The 19,564-nt window shown below is 38.8% G+C and overlaps 1 protein-coding gene across 1 annotated transcript; it reads left to right on the plus strand.

Moving 5' to 3' along the window:
• The first annotated feature begins 4,541 nt into the window (after positions 1-4,541).
• Eaf6 (chromatin modification-related protein EAF6/MEAF6) lies at positions 4,542-5,573 on the plus strand. Its single transcript, XM_065217940.1, has 3 exons — positions 4,542-4,692; positions 4,794-4,997; positions 5,058-5,573. The coding sequence occupies exons 1-3, from the start codon at positions 4,615-4,617 to the stop codon at positions 5,418-5,420; spliced, it is 645 nt and encodes a 214-aa protein (XP_065074012.1). The 5' UTR covers positions 4,542-4,614; the 3' UTR covers positions 5,421-5,573.
• The last annotated feature ends 13,991 nt before the right edge of the window (positions 5,574-19,564 follow it).

The following is a 19,564-nucleotide window of genomic DNA, read 5'->3' on the forward strand; positions in this document are numbered from 1 at the left end:
TATGGTTATTTTTTATTAGGGTTCACATAACATTTTTGCGATCACATAAATTTTATATAATTTTTTCATGTGATTTTGTGGAGGGATTAACAACTACGTGAAATTCACAACCATAACTTGAGCTCTTAATTTCGCTCTTAATAATAAACCCTTTCCACTAATGAAGTAATGTAATTGGGTTGTTAGCGGAATGCCTAAATAAAACAACAACAAAAGGGGGGGGGGGGCTGATGATGGTACAGCCTCGGGTACAGCACGCAACAACCACCCTACTGCCTTCTCTCTGAGATGACCAAGTTGGTCATGACGATAGGAGCAGCACAATAGTTGGGTAAAGAAGAATTGCATTATAACACACCATCGACTGGAAATGCTCTCGCAACGTGGGAGATGAGTGATGAAACGTCGCTAGAACTATTCCACAGTCGCAGTCAGTTTATGAGCAAAAGTAGGATGCACATTTTTTGTCTGTAGACTTGAAGACATACTTCAAGTCTCCGCGTACATCGTACGGGTTAGGCAAAGATGTGCGTCTGACTTTAAAAAAAAACTGTCGCATTAATGGCTCTTCGATCATTTTAAACTTCTATTCAATTTTCATACTGCCGTACTCTAACGGAACTATCGATGTTACGTTGCTTAAATACAACTAAATCATAATGTTTTCTTATGTTTGACATTAGTCATACATTTGATTTCGATGCTGATGTAGACATCAGAATCAAACGTTGGGCTAATGTAAATTTCTATTCAGGTCCACCTACTCTATTCTTAAGATCACTCTCTAGCTAATAAATTATCACACTAAAGCTTCATGTTAGCATTTCCAACCAACTCTGAAAATCGCTAACTTCGCGTACGAAGTAACATAAAAACACTTTGAATGTAACAAAAAATGTTATTTTCCATTTAATTCCTAGTAATCTATGATCTTGACATTTTTACCTTACTGTACTGAGTACTTAAGGAAGTTGTTAGGTTTTTGATAAGTCTTTGGTGGAAATGACACTGATGAATCATAATGATAAATTTATATCTAATTCATTTATTGGAATTATATATGAATCAAATTCTAAGTTTAAGAAATTAGAATATTCATTCATTCAATGATACTGAACATTGCTGACCAATAGCTTTTAAAGTAATTAAAGGTGAATTAATTTCAGCTATTAAAACGTAATGAAGGGAAAGCCGAGGTGAAAGCAATAAATATTAAAATTGCTGCTGGTAAAATTGTTCAAATAATTAAAATTGTTTGTCCATGTAGCAAATATCGGCTAGTAAATTTATTTAAAAATATTGGTAGCCATCATAATGGATCATGGATACTAAAATTAATTAAGTGGAATTAAATGGAAGATAACCTTTTTTTACTGTTATATAGCTTTTCACTAAGTTTAAACTGGGAGTGATGGAAAGATCTAGTCACATATGTAAATTTACTGCTCTATCAGAACAATTAAAACTAGAATTGGCAACTCATTTTAACTTGTTTTTATAAGATGCTTAAATTAACAATTAATTATATGATTTGAGTAGTACCTACACAGCAAAAAAAAAAAGTAATATCGATCAACGTAATTCAAGCTGATGTATGAAATAATGATGTAATAGCAAAACGCAGATACAATATTACATCAATGGATGTAATTTTGTTCGCAAAATCGATGTACATCGTACAATGTGATATTACACAACTGATGGATTGACCTGGTTGCAGCAGTTTCGATGTAATATTCAACAACTTTTTTTGCTGTGTATACTGAAGATCCGAGAGATGTCGCCCCTTGAGTGGTAGGAAAATCATATTTGCAGTATGGAGAATATCAGAAAATCCACGATTTGTGACGAAACATGCTTTCACAGAAGGAAACAAATAAACGAGTGTTTACCTTATCACCATAGTAATGTACTCGTGCACTTTTTGTACATCTAAAACTGCCCATAAAGACGATAATGAATAAAAACTGAAAATTTTCATGCATTTCTATATGGTTTCCTACCATCCCCATACATTCGAAGTGACTAGCCACCATAAAACACGCAAAATAACGGGTTCGCTTCTCGGGATCATATATCAGAAATATTTTTTTCTGATTTTCAACTTTTATTGTCCCACCACGCATATTAGAGTAAGAATACAAAATAAAATACGGATAGGATCACTCCGACACTCTGACAGATAATGTTTATACTGATCTAATTTTTAATTTATGAATGAATTATGAGACTGCTTTGATCACTTTTCAGTAAATATGAGTAACTTAAATTTACTCTCTGTGAAAATATTAATACCCCGGATACACTTGCTTGACCTACTATGAGCATGAGCATTATTTGTATAATAATTATGAGCACTATACAACAACTATACACAAACTATACAAGTGTGACCATTAATGTGCTTATAGTTTATTATACAAATAATGCATATGCTCATACACACCAAATTTGAGTTTTTATTATCAGTAAAACGAATTACTGGATCATGATCAGCAATCCAATGCTTTACTAAAAAACAAAAAACGATATTTTACCGAAAAAAATCAGCTTACATAAACTAACACCAACACCTCTATGCTAACACCCAGTCAAAAAGCTGTCAAACTGTTAGCATCACAGTCGCAAGATTTTTTTGCATTCGTACACCACCGGTCAAACCGCAGGAGGAGGAAGAGGTAAAAAAAACTGCAAATAAATAAAATTATGTAGGTAAGGAGACAGGCTCGGACACTGGTTATATTTAATAAATGCTACTTGGAAAACAGTCTGGCGATTTTATCTTTATTATTCGTATATTTGTATCGACGATCTTTTACAGAAGCTGGAAGCCGAGCTGGAAGCTCGTATAGTGAAAACAAATTCATTTTACTGAATTTAATAGTTTAATCAACAAAATGCTGCCAAATGTCAGAATTTTGAATTGCGGAAAGATCAGTAAAGAAATATTGCTGATTTTTAGTAAAAGGTTGTCATTTTGACAGAAGTTGGAATTGCTGAAAAATTCAGCAGCATTATTTTGCTGAAACGTTTGCTGATGTTTCGTCAAGTTTAAAATCAGCAAAATTTTGCTGATTTCCAGCGATTTAAATTTGGTGTGTAGTTTGTCATCCAAGTGTGTCCGCTGCATAATTCTGATTACAGCCGTCTTACCCCTACCGAGCAAAAAACTTTGTTGAATATTACATCGAAACTGCTGCAACCAGGTCAATCCATCGGTTGTGTAATATCACATTTTACGATGTACATCGATTTTGCGAACAAAACTATATCCATTGATGTTATATTGTATCTGCTTTTTGCTATTACATCATTATTTCATACATCAGCTTGAATTACGTTGATCGATATTACATTTTTTTCTGTGTAGGACACTAATAGAATTCCACACATTTTTATTGACGAATTTCCATGTAAAATTTCACATGATTTTCATGTGACTACACATAAACAGAATCCACCCAGAAACACACATGAAATTTATGAGTCAAATGAATAGCATATATGGTTACTCATGGCTTTGATGTGTACACATATTAAATATGTGCCCGACACATAGATATCATTTGTTGATCACATTGCAAAAAGGACACATAAAAACAATCTTCGAAATTTTATCAGTGGAGTATAGTATATCTTTTGAATATACATGCGTATAGTTTAATGATGGTTTATTCCAGAAACGATTTCCACGCTCCCAGGTTGGTTTTGGTTGTCAAAAGGATCATAAATATGATAATCACTCAGGTATTAACCCCTGTATTCTTAATTTCGTTCGAACCGTATTTTCCATTTAAAAACACTTTTTTTGTATGGAAGATACGGTTTGTGTGAAAACGAGAATATATGTGAAGAAAACCGAGAGAATTGATATATATGACTTTGTTTAAAAGAGCCATTCCCATACGAAGGAAGTCCTTTGCGGATCACCCTTTTAAACTTGTTAGATATTAAATCTTTCGATGTTCAGTTTATAAACCAATGTAAGATTTATCGGTCCGAAAATGCATTGGCACGGTGCTTATTTTTTTTACTAAAAAATACACTGGCCAAAATATTCTCGCACAAATCGGATTTAGTTTAAAGTTTATACTGAAGCTAGTATACTTTTTACACTATGCTCTGTGTAAACCTCGTGAATGTCAAGAATGATTTAATTAACCACTTCATTCGAGCAGTTAAAATGACGTTTACTACCACTCGAACTTTGAAATATAACATTAGTATTTCGATTTTTTCTTCTACAATCACGAGAAAAGTAGCCAACATTTGTGCGTTCCATAAAAAAATTGAAATTAGTTGGTCCAGTTTTGTGAAATCGCGCCAAAACTGCTTGACAAAGTGGTCAATTGTAAACTATCGACGAGTATTAATATATCAGAGTGTACTTACATCGAATGGACACTTTTTCACCCATTAATGTGAACTTTCCAATGACAGTGTATGCTACCAACGATTGACAACCGCACTTTGGCCCGAAGTTGTTCACTTCCTTCTCGCTGTCACTGAAATGAATCAAAACAATCACACTCTATCGACAAGAGGAAATTTTCCCCCACAAAAACATACTTTAATCAGCTTTTATTATAAAATTCTCCGCCAACTCTAGTAAAAATGAGTACAAAATCATCAAACAGTTTAGACACAAGGGCAGAACTTGCAGAATTGGTGAAAAGGAAAGCAGAGATATCGGTAGGTTCATTAAACGGAACGCACTCTCCCCGGAGGCTCCAACAATTTAAGACGAGACGCTAGAATGTTTTCGGTCTAACAAGCCGATTTCTTTTTTTCAGGAAACCCTTGCAAATCTCGAGCGGCAAATCTATGCATTCGAAGGATCCTACCTGGAGGATACGCAGCTGTATGGGAACATCATTCGAGGATGGGATCGCTACCTGACAACGAACAAAACGACCAACTCGAAAGCGGACAAACGGAACCGCAAGTTCAAGGAAGCAGAACGACTGTTCTCCAAATCGTCCATCACTTCGATGGCTGTAAGCCGCGCAGAAGTTCCATTTTTATTGTTGCAATAATGATCAAACTCGTATTTTCAGGCCGTAAGCGGATTGGTTGATCCGAACGATGTCAAGCATGATCGTCACAGTGAATCGGATTCGATGACTAATGATGACTCGAGCGATAACCAAATCGGTGCCATCAATTCCAACTCGTCACTCACTTCGACTCACGATACGTCGTCGTCTTTGAAAACACCGGCCAGTAAAGGGTTGAATTCGTCGAAGAGCACCATCGAGAAGTCGTCGTCCTTCCTGAATCGGCCTGTTACACCTTCCAAAGAAGCCAACACCAGCTCGGTGAAAGAATCGAGCACTCCGAGCAGTACCGCTAAGCACAAGGCAGCGAACGTGGGTTCGGTGAAGAAGAACAGTTCGAACAAGAAGGTACGTCATCGCTAAATGGGTATTTGTTTTCCGGTGGGGCATTCATACGGACAGTCGTTCGAGGTAAGGCACTTACTTATTCACCTACTCATCTTGTATAGGAGGGTCTGTACATTTCGAGATTGCCACTGAATTTCTAGTATATTATTTGTGCTTTTATGTTTCCTCTGTAATGTTAGTAAATTAATGTAAGTGATTGAGATGTGACGAATGGTATCTCTGAATATCACATCCCTGGTTCCACTGTGGCAAGAGTTTTTATTTTTTTCTAGTGATTTATTTGCAGTGTCAGAGTATTGGCAAACTTCGTAAAGGCCTGAGCCAGAACGTTCAGTTCAACTTCGATTCCTCTTTGTTTCCAGCGTTGCAATCCTCCATTCCTCAGTATCGACGAAGATACACTAGTGACGTCTCTTACTACTCTTACTGGTTTCACCCAAATTCACCACCTTCTCACATTCACGATGATGCTGGTCCCACCTCTTTACCCTACAAAGGTTTGAACTGGACGATTTATCTTTAAGATAATTAAGTATATTGACTTAACCAGAGTCGCAAACTAGACGAACTGCATCTACAATTTACAATTGCTTCACAGCGATATAAATGTGAAAAAGCTCAGGTAAACCCTTAAATGCATGATTTTTTATTTTGCGGTAATTTTTTTTTCTTGTGATATATATTGCGCTTACTATTACCATGTTTAAAAACAAACAAAGGTACAGCTGTGTTCAATAAAATAGCAGCGCATGCCGATTTTCATACAAAACTTGTTAACTTATGATTCATTGAGCTGAAACGTTCGCCAAAGAACTACAAATATGTTCAATTTTTTTATTTTTATTTTTGTAATCGACAAAATATTAAATTTTTGGAAGCACCTGCTGGAAAGTTAGACAACAGGTAAAATTGTTCAAAATAATAGCAGTAATAATAATTTTCATTTCAGCTTAATTTTGAGATTTTAAATTTTACATTTCTCAAAATTCTAACAATCCCCAAATTAACAAATTTAAATAATAATTAAAAATGTTTAAAATATTTGCAGCACGTAAATTTTCAAATAAACTGTTATTATTTTGAGCAATTTCACCTAGTGTCTCACTTTCCGGCAGGTGCTTCCAAAAATTCAATATTTTGTTATCGTAAATGTTATTGTTATCATATTTGTAGTTCTTTGGCGAATGTTTCAGCTCAATTGATCATAAGTTAACAAAGTTACATCATGTCAAAGTTGACCATTTTGTATGAAAATCGGCATGCGCTGCTATTTTATTGAACACAGCTGTATATTGCCAAATGCCAACACTATGCATTTAAGGGTTAACAAGCATCCCTTTTCAGTAGCAACCCCGCAATATGATGCTATCATAATTATCAGCATTGTCAGGAACCTCAAACATTCAGCCAAAAAACTTACTACTAATTCAAGGCTTTGAATTATGTTTTCAACAAATTTTAAATTCAGCCCTTCATATCCGCAATACTCGCGCGAGGCTCAAACCTTTGTAGACTACACAAAACTACTTTTTTTTTATTATATTAAAAATCCATCATCGTGACGAACGAAATAGTCTTTGTAGTGGTACGATAATTAATTACAAAAAAGTCCACTTGATAACTTCTCAAAATACAGTTTTAACGTGTGAAATGCGGTGTCTCTCTTAATTTCTGTAAGTCAAGAGCAAATTTTCATTATGTCGTAAGTAACATTCGCACCAATCCGAGAAAAATAAAGTTTTGTTTTGATGACCGAAAAGTTATTCCTATTTCCAAGTAAACACATATAATCTCATAGTGATAGCAATGTTTAACATATTTAGCAGGGTTCTAATCATACAAATGCAAATCGCTAGCTTTCATGCTAAAAAATACTGGTTTTTGAGTCAAAAGTTATTATACGTCGTTTGGTGGCCCCTATTGTTACTTAAGTCAAAGTGTATTTACCAGGATATTCGGGAGAATTATCAATTACGTCTCCTTACGTGCAGCCCATTCATCAATTTAGGACTACCGAAATTATCTTAGCAACAAACAGTTCGATTTATTTACTTTAATAATGAGAAAGCGAAACGACGAACGTACACTTATCACGGGTTTCTCAGCGCTGTTACTTAAGTCAAACGGCATCTCCATAGAAATTGGCTGACTTAAGTAACATCGAAAACTATTTTGATCGGAAGGTGATTACGTCAAAAAGCAATTTGACTGGCAAATAAATTTAAAAATGGGATTTGATCCTATATTCGGACAGTATATAGTGTAATAGCAGGAGAATCGATTGACACTGATAGCTCGACTTTGTTTACCTTTGTTACATTCGACGTAATGAAAATTTGCTCTTGAAGTGTTCTTGCACTTTTGATGTGTCTAAAAAAATGCGTGAAAAATACTTTTCAAAATTTTTACTAAAAGTTTATGCTCCACAATTTTGGTCTTTGAAGTGTCCATTGAGAAAAATTTGCAAACAAAAATAAGTTTAAAATTCTTAAAATACACTTTTGTGTAATTGAAGATTTTATGTTTTTTTTTTTAGAAAATTTAAAATTTGTAATTTTTTTTTCAGTGTGTATTTTTTTTCTTAAAGGCAATCCACTTTCTTACAACTTTGTCTCAGACGTCATTACGATGAGATGAGCCGATTTCGTGCTATGATTTATTGAAAAATATCGAAAACGCCATTTTGAAAAATAGGTTTGAGCTAGGGTTTGAGTCAAAATGGCAACACAAACTTGGCTCATTGCCCTTGCGAACAATTACGCGAAATTTCATTGAATTCTGAGCGATAAAATCTAAAATTTGTTTATTTTTCCGTTATTTGTCCTGGAACTGCTCATTAACGAAAGAGAAAGTCGATAAAGAGAATCGATCACTTAAATTTGACATTTCGAACATAAATTAAGATGTTCGAAGATCATTCCGTTGTTGATGGGCCGATTTCCGAGAACGTGTCTGTTAAAATTGATTCCTTGTCTGTCAGAAATAAGTCTGCTCGAATAGCAAGTTTATTTGAAAGCTGTCCATCTGTCAAATTAAGTAAAAATTCAGGCATAACATTTGATAACAGCACAAAAGCATTTGTAAACAAACTTTCTAAGGCCCTTTACACGCGAACCAAAGTACGCCTACGCAAAGCAATACCACTTTCGGAAAGGTGATAGTTGCCCCTATCCGATGATGTTGTTGGTTTGAGTGGGCGTACTTTGGTTCGCGTGTAAAGGGCCGTAGAAAGTTTGTTTACAAATGCTTTTGTGCCGTTATCAAATGTTATGCCTGAATTCATCAAATAGGATGCTGCACGCTGACGTCACGAATGAACGCGATGAACCCGCATTCATCAGTTTGACATCCAGTGGTGGTTTGTTTACCTTTACTTGTTAGTCGATGCAAGTGGATTTAACTAAAAATAATTAAAAAATATGATATCCGACCGAATATCCGACTATGTTCGTTTGAAAAATATTTCTTTCCAAAAAATCTAAAAAAAAAAACATTTAATAAATTTTTTAAATTTTTTTCTAAGTCCATGGAAACAAACCACTGTTAGATGTCAAAAAAAGTGAGGTTAACCCGACGGTGCAGCTCTCTATAGAACACAGTCTTAGTCCGTTCGCAATGTTAAAGCTGTGTTCCATTTGGTGAATTTTCACTTACATTTGACATTTCGAAAATAAATAATAATGTTCGAAAATCCCTCAATTGTTGATCATCTAATTTTCAAGAAGGTTTATTCCTGGTCTGTCAGAAATAAGTCTGGTACAATAGCAGGTTTATTTGAAAATTTTCCATCTGTCAAATTTAAGTAAAAATTCACCAAATGGAACACAGCCTGAGTTTCAAAATTGTTTTAAACTACTCGACAATTCTATAATTTAAAACTGTCAAAAATAAAACTGTAACACGATCAGCGCAACGCACAGTTCTAAAAGATGTTTGTAATAATTAAAATCCATAAACTTTACTGGTCTCTATGAAGTTCTACGTTTTTTTGTTTGTGAAGCTCTTCGAAACATCTTTAAACACATCCAAAGAAATTTGAAACAGAGTTCCATTCGTGTTTCAAACTCGCTCAGAAATAAAACACAATAGTCGATCTGTTGCAAATCTGGTACAAAATAGTGCTCGAATAATGAAACTGCAACTCAGCATTGCGAGAGGTGCGTTTCTGTTCTAGTTTCAAATTGAAACAGTCCTTATAAAATACAACAGCATTGCGAACGGCCTTAGAACCTTGATTTGTGTTTCATTGGTTAAAAATAAAATGGAAGGGCAAAAGTCCAGATGAGGAGAGATGATTGATTTGTATAGCTGTATTTTACTGCAAATAGTTAAATAATTTTTCAAACGATACTTCTTGACAATTTTCTTGATGACATTGTCAATGTGAGAGTTGTTCTTAATTTTGTCATCAAATGGTAAATGTTGATTCTATGTGCATCTATTTTAAATCAGCACACAGCCGTTCCTAGCACAAACGAAGTGACCGACGGAACGGTTCGAAATTTGATTTGACGTACTTACATTTGAAATGTTCTGACTGTTCCTTATTTTCTTACTCTAATCAAAATTTCCTTCGATGAGAGAGAAAACAGCACCCTGTCAACGCGAGTGAGAACGCGACTTGCCAGATCATTGGCTCACTACTTGACTAGCCTATTGGTCCCAAGCAAATCGATTAACGTACCTCATTCCATTCGAAATTCTAGTACTACACAATGTTTGTTTTGATTCGCTATAAAAGACTGACAGATAAAATGAGGGGTTCGTGGATTTTCCTATGTTTCGAGGGGTGCATCGATTACCTTGGGACCGAAGATGGTACCAGAGCTGAGTTAAAAAGTTGAGCACATTTTTTCGGGACCTACTAGTCTTATACCCCGTTCACATTACAGCCTATATCACGTAATATAGGCTGTCTTGCAATGAACACTCATACATAGGATTTCCAGTGAAAACTAGATGTATGAGTGCTCATTGCAAGGCAGCGTATATCACGTGATATACGCTGTAATGTGAACGGGGTATTAGAGTTACCTCTATGGTAATACTTCAATGAAAACAACAATGAAAGCCTGTCACGCAAGTAGAAGGAGCACTGTTGGTCACTTTCTGAAATAATTCCCTTGCAAACCCAAATAAATCTATCTGCGTAAAAATAAATAAAATAAGAGTGATTTGCGGCAAACCCGCCAGTATTGCACCCAACGTCAGCAGGGTTACCAAAACTACAGAAAAATCTGTGTTTCTACAGATTTTTCAGAGTTCTTAAAACCAAGATTCTGTATTCACAGATTACAGATTTCTAGGATTTTAACAGATTACACAGATTTTTAAAATAAGATCAAAAATTAACTGTAAATTATTAAATTAAACGTGAGATGTTTAATAACAAAACATTTTTCACTTCAGTGTAATTTTATAACCACAAACTTTTATATCTATGCATGCTTTTTTGCGGAACGAAAAGGGAGAATGAGCCAATTTATGATACATATATTTTTATCTATTTTTTGTCTCTGTCAGAAAAATTGCTCAATCACTTTTCACTGGATTCCTGTATCCAGATCCTGATAGCTCTACATTTCACGCAGGAGCTATTAGCCTTCTCGACAACTACAGCGCAGCGACGCTTTCTCAAATTAACCATGTAGTTAACGAAAATGGTCGTAGTTTGGACCTCTGCTTCGTGAGCACACAGGACAGGGCTCCATCAATTTCCTCGGCTCCTTGTGCACTAACTAAGCTAGTTCCACATCACCCTCCTCTAATTGTCACTGTTGAGGACAAACTCGTGCGTGATTTCGGCGACTATACCATAGAGGTAACTCTAAGACCACTGGGTCCCGAAGAAAATCATTATTATTTTTGGCTCACTTAGTACCAGAACAACGGTCCCAAGCAGTCCCAAGCTATTTCACTCACCCCTGCATGTTCTGCATGAATCCACACACCCCTGATGTTATCTGTCAAACTTTCATAGCGAATCAAAACAAACATAGTGTAGTAATAGAATTTCAACTAGAATAGGGTACGTTAATCGTTTGCTTGGGACCAATAGGCTACTAAAGTGGTGAGCCAATTTAAAATCGTTAGTTTCGTATTGATTGTTGACTATACTGCTACGGTTTCTTATGAATTCCGTAAAGCTGACCACCGTAGCATCATAGATGTATTGTCTAGCATGGTATGGGAGAACATCCTTGATCCAGATGACGGTGAGGCTGCAGCGCAAACCTTTTCACATGTCTTGGCATATGTCATTGACAGACACGTCCCGAAAAGAACTCACCACAAAGTGTCTCACCCTCCCTGGTATTCGAGAGATCTACGTAGGTTGAAGTCAATCAAGAGAGCAGCATTGAGAAGATTTACGAAGTATCGCACGCTTCCTCTGAAACTACATTATGTGAGGCTGAATCACATGTACCAGCGAGTCAGTCGTGAATGCTTTTCAAGTTTCCAACGAGGCATCCAGCGCAAACTTAAGCTACACCCGAAATCCTTTTGGAACTACGTGAACGAGCAACGCAGGGAATCCGGCCTCCCATCGTCTATGGAATTCAATGGAGAAGTTGCTGCCACTGTTCAGGATATATGCCACCTTTTTCCGAAAAGTTTGCCAGTGTATTCACTAATGAGACACTAACTGACGACCATATTAACCTGGCTGCCAGGAACGTTCCAGTAAACGATCAAGCGCTGGGTGCAATTGATGTTAATGCAGAAATGATTTCTAAGGCCGTGACACTGCTCAAGTCATCCTTCAATCCTGGACCTGATGGAGTTCCATCTGTATTTTTGAAGAGACATATTGCTAGCTTGTTAATTCCGCTTCTTCGCCTGTTCCGAATGTCTCTCTCAGGTGGCATATTTCCATCTTGCTGGAAATTTGCGCACATGTTTCCCGTCCACAAAAAAGGAAGGAAACGAGCTGTGGATAACTATCGAGGAATTACATCGTTAAGTGCCGTTTCGAAGCTATTCGAGCTAATGATTATGGAACCGTTGCTGTCCCATTGCAAGCAGTATTTGAGTGCTGATCAACATGGGTTTACTGTCGGCCGCTCTACAACTACCAATCTGCTGTGTCTCACATCGTATATAACCGAAAGCATGTCGGATCGGGTTCAAACGGACGTTATTTATTCAGACCTATCCGCAGCATTCGACAAGTTGAACCATGCTATTGCGATTGCTAAACTCGGCAGGCTCGGTGTATGCGGTAATCTTCTGAGTTGGTTTCGATCATATCTTACCGGTTTGCAACTAAAAGCTGCCATAGGAGATTGCAGATCAGCTAGCTTCTTCGCCACATCAGGTATACCTCAGGGAAGCCACATGGGACCGTTAATTTTTATTCTGTACTTCAACTGGTCATCGAAGCTCCTCGGTTATCATATGCAGATGATGTCATTCCTAGTTGAACACTCAGTCGGTTAACAACGTCCCGGTCTCAGTCGCGCGGCATCTAATTTTTTTCGGTGTTTTTCCGCCCGAGCGGTTTTTTCACCCCCCCATTGGGTGCCCCAAGTGACCAGTGTGCAACAGAGGAAGTGGAATTCCATGGGCCGAGCCCCTTGGAGTTGCCATCCAGCTTTAATCCACCCCGGTAATCCATCCGGTCGTCAAGTCATTTTATCATCATCGTGCCGACCCACCAACACCAATCATCACCACCAGCAGCAGCAAACGGACCATCTAGCTGCAACGGCTGATAGGTTGTTTACAACCGGCATAAGTATTAGACAATACATTTTGCAAGTCCATTGCCTCCCTATTGTAGTTTAATTTTGCCTCGTGGCGCGTGACTCTGTCTCTCACCCCTGGTAGGGGAGTATGGGTCATAGTGAGACAACTTTTTGCAAGTAGATATAAGTTTTTTTTTTGTGTCGATTTTTTTTTTTTTTTTTTTTCTTTTTGATTTGTTCGTACGTCGGGCAAAAAATTTAATTACTAGTAATTAAAATTAATTAATTAGTGAAGGTTTTATTTTTTTTTCCTTCTTAAGTGGTTGCGCACCGCTTTTGCGCAACACTTATGGCATCTTCCGATGCCTACGTTACGCGAACCAGATACTATGAACCGTCTTCGAAAGGACCATGGGTTGTCTTTTTTCGGCCCAAAAATAAACCTTTGAAAACTCTCGACATAACGAGAGATTTGCTGCGTAAGTATCCGGGAATCTTGGTACACAAAGAAAGATTCAACAAACTGCGTGTAGAAGCACCGACTTATGATGTGGCAAATAAAATTGCTGATCACGAGTTGTTTAGTGTTGAGTACAACATCTACATCCCTTCTCGAGATGTGGAGATAGAAGGCGTGGTCTCCGACGCGAGTCTGACTGTCGAGGACTTGAAACATGCCTCGGGAACTTTTAAAAACTCGACATTCGCTACCGCGCTAGTGAAGATACTGGATGTAAGGCAACTGCATTCAGCATCTTTGCTAGACGGTAAAAAAGTTTATAAACATTCAGACTCGTTCCGGGTGACTTTCGCAGGTTCAGTTCTCCCAAACTTTGTTAAAATTGATGGTGCTTTTTTTCCCGTGCGGCTTTTTGTACAGAGGGTATATAATTGTACCAACTGCAAAAGGCTGGGACACTCGGCCAGCCATTGCGGCAACAAAACTCGTTGTGGCAAATGTGGTGAAAACCACAAAGAGGATTCTTGCCACAAAGAATCAGTAAAATGCGCTTACTGTGGCGAGAATCCTCACCCCTTGCAGGAGTGCCCGATGTACAAACAGCACTCCGATAAAGTGCAGCGTTCAATCTCTGGACGCTCCAAGCAGACATATGCTCAAATGTTGAAGGCTGCATCAGCCGTCCAAGATGCAAACCAATTTTCGATTTTGTCCGCTGAAGAATCGGACTCTGACTCATCCGATGAAGGTGATTCTACGGTGGTACACGCACCTTCAAAAATGGACGGATCCTCAAAAAGAAAATGCCCCTCCCCGAAAGTGCGCCGTAAGAAAACAAAAGTCACCTCCAGAAGATTGGCAAATTCCCAGGGTAATGGGGATGAAAAAACGAAACCGAAGGCTCTTGCTGAACCAATCCCTGGATGCAGCAGGAATTTTCCACCATTGCCCAAAAAAGATAAGAAAAATAATAAAGCTGCTCCTCAAACTTCTCAAAAGAAATCCAAGTTCGAACGAGGTTTGCTAGCTTTTTCGGACATTGTGGAATTCATATTAAATATGTTCAACATACAAGACCCTCTTAGAAGCTTAGTTTCTGCCTTGCTTCCAACGTTAGAATCATATCTTAAGCAATTGACTGTTTCATGGCCCCTCCTTGCATCAATCATATCTTTCGATGGATGATTCGTCGAACGAGGTTGAAGATATGATCACGGTGCTACAGTGGAACTGCCGTAGTCTAGTGCCTAAACTAGACTCGTTCAAATTTTTACTTCACAATTCTGATTGTGATATATTTGCTCTCTGTGAAACATGGCTTTCTTCCGATAAAGAACTCAACTTCCACGATTTTAACATTATACGCCTGGATAGAGACGATTCTTATGGAGGAGTACTTTTAGGGATCAAAAAGTGCTACCCTTTCTACAAAATTTCCCTTCCTGCTCTATCCGGCGTCGAAATCGTTGCTTGCCAAATAAATGTGAAGAACAAAGATCTTTGCATAGCTTCAGTATACGTTCCACCAAGAACCTCCATTAGCCGTAGTCAACTCTGGAATCTAGTTTCGATTCTTCCATCCCCAGTATTAATTATGGGTGATATGAACTCCCATGGTACTGGGTGGGGCGATCTATATGACGACAATAGAGCGGCTATTTTTTACGATTTATGTGACGATTTCAATTTGACTATTTTGAACACTGGTGAAGCGACACGTATAGCAAAACCTCCGGCTCGAGAAAGCCGACTCGACCTATCTTTGTGTTCAAGATCGCTATCATTGGATTGTCAGTGGAAGGTTATCAATGATCCCCATGGTAGCGATCATTTGCCAATCATCATTTCAATAAAGTGTGGCCCTCACTCTGCAGAACCATCTCGGGTTCCATTTGATCTTACAAGGAGCATCGACTGGCAGAAATATGCAACGGCGGTGACAATCGGTGTCGAATCAATAGATGCGCTTCCACCATTGGAAGAATATCGATTCCTAGCCGATTTGATTTACAAAAGCTCACTGGAAGCACAAAAAAGAAAAGTTCCAAGTGCACCCTTTAAAAGGAGACCAGCCACACCTGGTTGGGACGAAGAATGCACAAAATTGTATGTAGAAAAATCTGATGCTTTCAAAGCTTTTCGTAGACACAAAACCTCCACTTACTTCGAGGAATATTCAAAGCTTGAGACAAAGCTGAAACAATTAATCAAAGCAAAAAAACGCGGTTATTGGCGCAATTTCGTCGAGGGACTCTCACGAGAAACCTCCATGAACACCTTGTGGAGGGTGGCTCGCAACATGCGTAACCGCTCATCTTTCAATGAGAGTGAAGAATACTCCAACCGATGGATATTCGATTTCGCTAAAAAGGTCTGTCCGGACTCAGTTCCAGCACAAAATATTCTTCGAGAAGCGTCTCCTAGCGGCGGCTCTCTGGATAGACCATTCTCAATGCTGGATTTCTCTATGGCTCTTCTTTCATCGAACAACTCCTCACCGGGAAGCGATATGATTAAATTCAATCTTCTGAAAAATCTCCCAGATATCGCTAAAAGACGCTTGCTAGATTTATTCAATTCCTTGCTAGAAAACAACATTGTACCGCCTGAATGGAGACAGGTCAAAGTAATAGCCATTAAAAAACCTGGCAAATCAGCGTCTGACCATAACTCATACCGTCCGATTGCTATGCTTTCGTGCATTAGGAAATTGTTGGAGAAAATGATCCTTCGGAGACTCGATCACTGGGTCGAATCAAATAACTTGCTATCAAATACACAATTTGGGTTCCGCAAGAGCAAAGGAACAAACGATTGTCTAGCGCTGCTTTCCACAGATATTCAACTGGCCTTTGCACACAAGGAGCAATTGGCTTCAGTATTCTTGGACATTAAGGGGGCTTTTGATTCAGTTTCCATTGAAATTCTGTCAGACAATCTGCACAGATGTGGACTTTCTGGAATCTTAAATAATTTCTTGTACAATTTGTTGTCAGAAAAGCAAATGAACTTTTCCCTTGGACAACTGACAACTTCCAGAATTAGCTACATGGGCCTGCCCCAAGGCTCATGTCTCAGCCCTCTTCTTTATAACTTTTACGTCAAAGATATCGACAACTGTTTGGCAGAACAATGCACGCTAAGACAACTTGCAGATGACGGTGTGGTTTCCGTAAGAGGTCCACATGCCGTGGACTTGCAAGGACCATTGCAAAATTCCTTAGATAACTTGTCTTCTTGGGCTATGAATCTAGGGATCGAATTCTCGCCGCAGAAAACTGAACTGGTAGTGTTTACTCGAAAGCGGTACCCAGCCCAAATGCATCTTAATCTTTTGGGCAGAAACATTACTCAATCATTGTCTTTCAAGTACCTTGGGGTCTGGTTTGATTCAAAGTGCACTTGGAATGCCCATATTACGTATTTGAAGCAAAAATGTCAGCAGAGGATCAACTTTCTCCGTTCAATTTGCGGCACATGGTGGGGTGCTCATCCGGGAGACCTCATAACGCTTTATAAAACAACTATTCTCTCTGTTCTAGAGTACGGCTCTTTCTGCTTTCTCTCGGCAAGAAAAAGTCACCTAATAAAATTGGAACGAATTCAATATCGTTGTCTGCGTATTGCTCTAGGCTGTATGCACTCAACGCATAACATGAGTCTCGAGGTTCTGGCAGGAGTAACACCCCTCCAGAACCGTTTCTGGGAGCTCTCTCTCAGAATACTAATCAAATGCGGAGTGACGAACACACTTATAATTGCTAATTTTGAAGAAATTCTTGGGCTGAACACACAATCTCGATTTATGAGAATCTACCACCACTACATATCATCAGATATGTGTCTTCCTTGTTATACTCCAGACCGTGTTCACTTCACCAATCGCAGTTCCTCAATTGAATATGATCTGACCATGAAACAAGCAACTCATGGGATTCCCGATCAACTTCGACCTATTATTATCCCACGTATTTTTACTGAAAAGTACCAACAAGTCAATTGCATGAAAAGATATTTTACAGACGGGTCCCGTCTCAATGGATCCACTGGCTTCGGTGTCTTCAATGAAAACTCTAGCGCCTTCCGCAAACTTCAGGAACCTTGTTCCGTTTTTGTTGCTGAGCTGGCAGCAATCAACTTCGCATTGGGGATGATTTCCAATATGCCCACAGACCATTACTTCATCTTCTCGGATAGTCTCAGTTCGATTGAGGCTATTCGGTCGATGAAACAAGGTAGGCACTCATCTTATTTCCTTTCAAAGGTAAGGGAGCAGATGTGTGTGCTGGTCGAAAGATCATATATGATTACCTTTGTATGGGTCCCCTCACATTGCTCAATCCCAGGCAATGAGAAGGCGGACTCTCTCGCAAAGGTGGGCGCGCAGGAAGGCGAATTGTATGACAGGCAAATTTCACACGATGAATTTTACCATTTAGTGCGTCAGAGTACCTTTTCGAGTTGGCAAACCGATTGGGACACTGGAAATCTTGGACGGTGGTTACATTCAATTATTCCTAATGTTTCTTCGAGAGCGTGGTTTAAAGGCTTGGGCTTAAGTCGTGACTTCATTCGCGTGATGAGTAGACTTATGTCCAACCACTACTCGCTAGATGCTCATCTCAATAGAATAAACCTCGTGGACAGCAACATCTGTCGGTGTGGAAACGGTTACGATGACATCGAACACGCAGTTTGGCAATGTACGGATAATGACGCCGCCAGAGAGCGACTTTTGAATACCCTCGAGGCCCAAGGAAGACAACCCTATGTTCCTATCAGAGACGTGTTGGCAACCCGTGATCTCTGCTATATGCAGTCCGTTTATGTTTTTCTTCAAATGTCTAGTATAAGAATTTAATTCCTTTTGTCTTTTGTCTCTCTTTATTAGTTTTTGTTTGTCTTGTCCCCCCGTCTCGATGAGTCTCATCGTCGCCCACTGGTCACCCACCATAGCCGGTCGAACTCCGGACGAAGCTAGAACAGCACTACCGTTCATACTGGCGACAACGCTCTGATGAGACAACGAAACCCTACCCCAAGCTCCTCCCCTGATCCTATCCTTCGAAAATGTACCCTTCTAACCTCGAGTAAGCCGCGAGTAATCGGCCCAACTCCTACTAGACATAGAATTAAGTGAATTTTGTTACACACAGTGAACAATGAATTATCGGCTCCGTAAAGCTAACGCGATTGAGCCTCCCAAATAAACGAACTAGATAAAAAAAAAAATATGCAGATGACCTCAAAATCTTCCTACGAATCTGCTCCATTGCTGACTGTCACTTTCTTCAACGTCAACTGAATGTATTCGCTAGTTGGGCAGGTTGAACAGAATGGTAGTGAACCCAGCCAAATGCTCCGCTATTACGTTCTCACGAAAACAACAACCGATAATATTTAGCTATAGATCAGTGCACGGTCCCTAACCTCACTTTTTGCTCCCTATCATTTTGCTTCTGAGTAAAAGAGATAGCAACGAATGGGAGCCAAAACAAACCACCCAAAACTGTCAAAACTTACGGGTGAGAGAAGAGTGCGGCAAATCTTCGTGAACTGATCAATGACCTGCTTGGCTCGACAATCGAACGCGTGAATCAGGTGAAAGACGTGGGTGTGATCTTGAATTCGCAGCTTTCATTCAAGCAACACATTGCATATGTTGTTGATAAGGCGTCTTTAGGGTTCATTTTTAGGATAGCTAAAAACTTCACTGATATCTACTGTCTAAAATCTCTCTATTGTTCGCTTGTTCGATCGACGCTTGAGTATTGTTCAGCGGTTTGGAACCCAAACTACAACAACGGTGCCGAGAGAATTGAATCTGTTCAACGTCGCTTTCTTCGTTTTGCGTTGCGTAGATTGCCTTGGAACGATCCGTTTCGATTACCAAGTTACGATACCGTTGTCAACTTATCGACCTAGAACTTCTCCGGACTAGAAGAGACACAAACAGAGCCCTAACCGTGGCCGATATCCTACCAGGAAGGACAGATTGTAAGGTTATCCTG

Source organism: Ochlerotatus camptorhynchus, unplaced genomic scaffold (genome assembly GCF_037179485.1).
Source record: "Ochlerotatus camptorhynchus isolate MF236.1 unplaced genomic scaffold, CSIRO-AGI_Acam_v1.1 ptg000082l, whole genome shotgun sequence".
NCBI lineage: Eukaryota > Metazoa > Arthropoda > Insecta > Diptera > Culicidae > Ochlerotatus > Ochlerotatus camptorhynchus.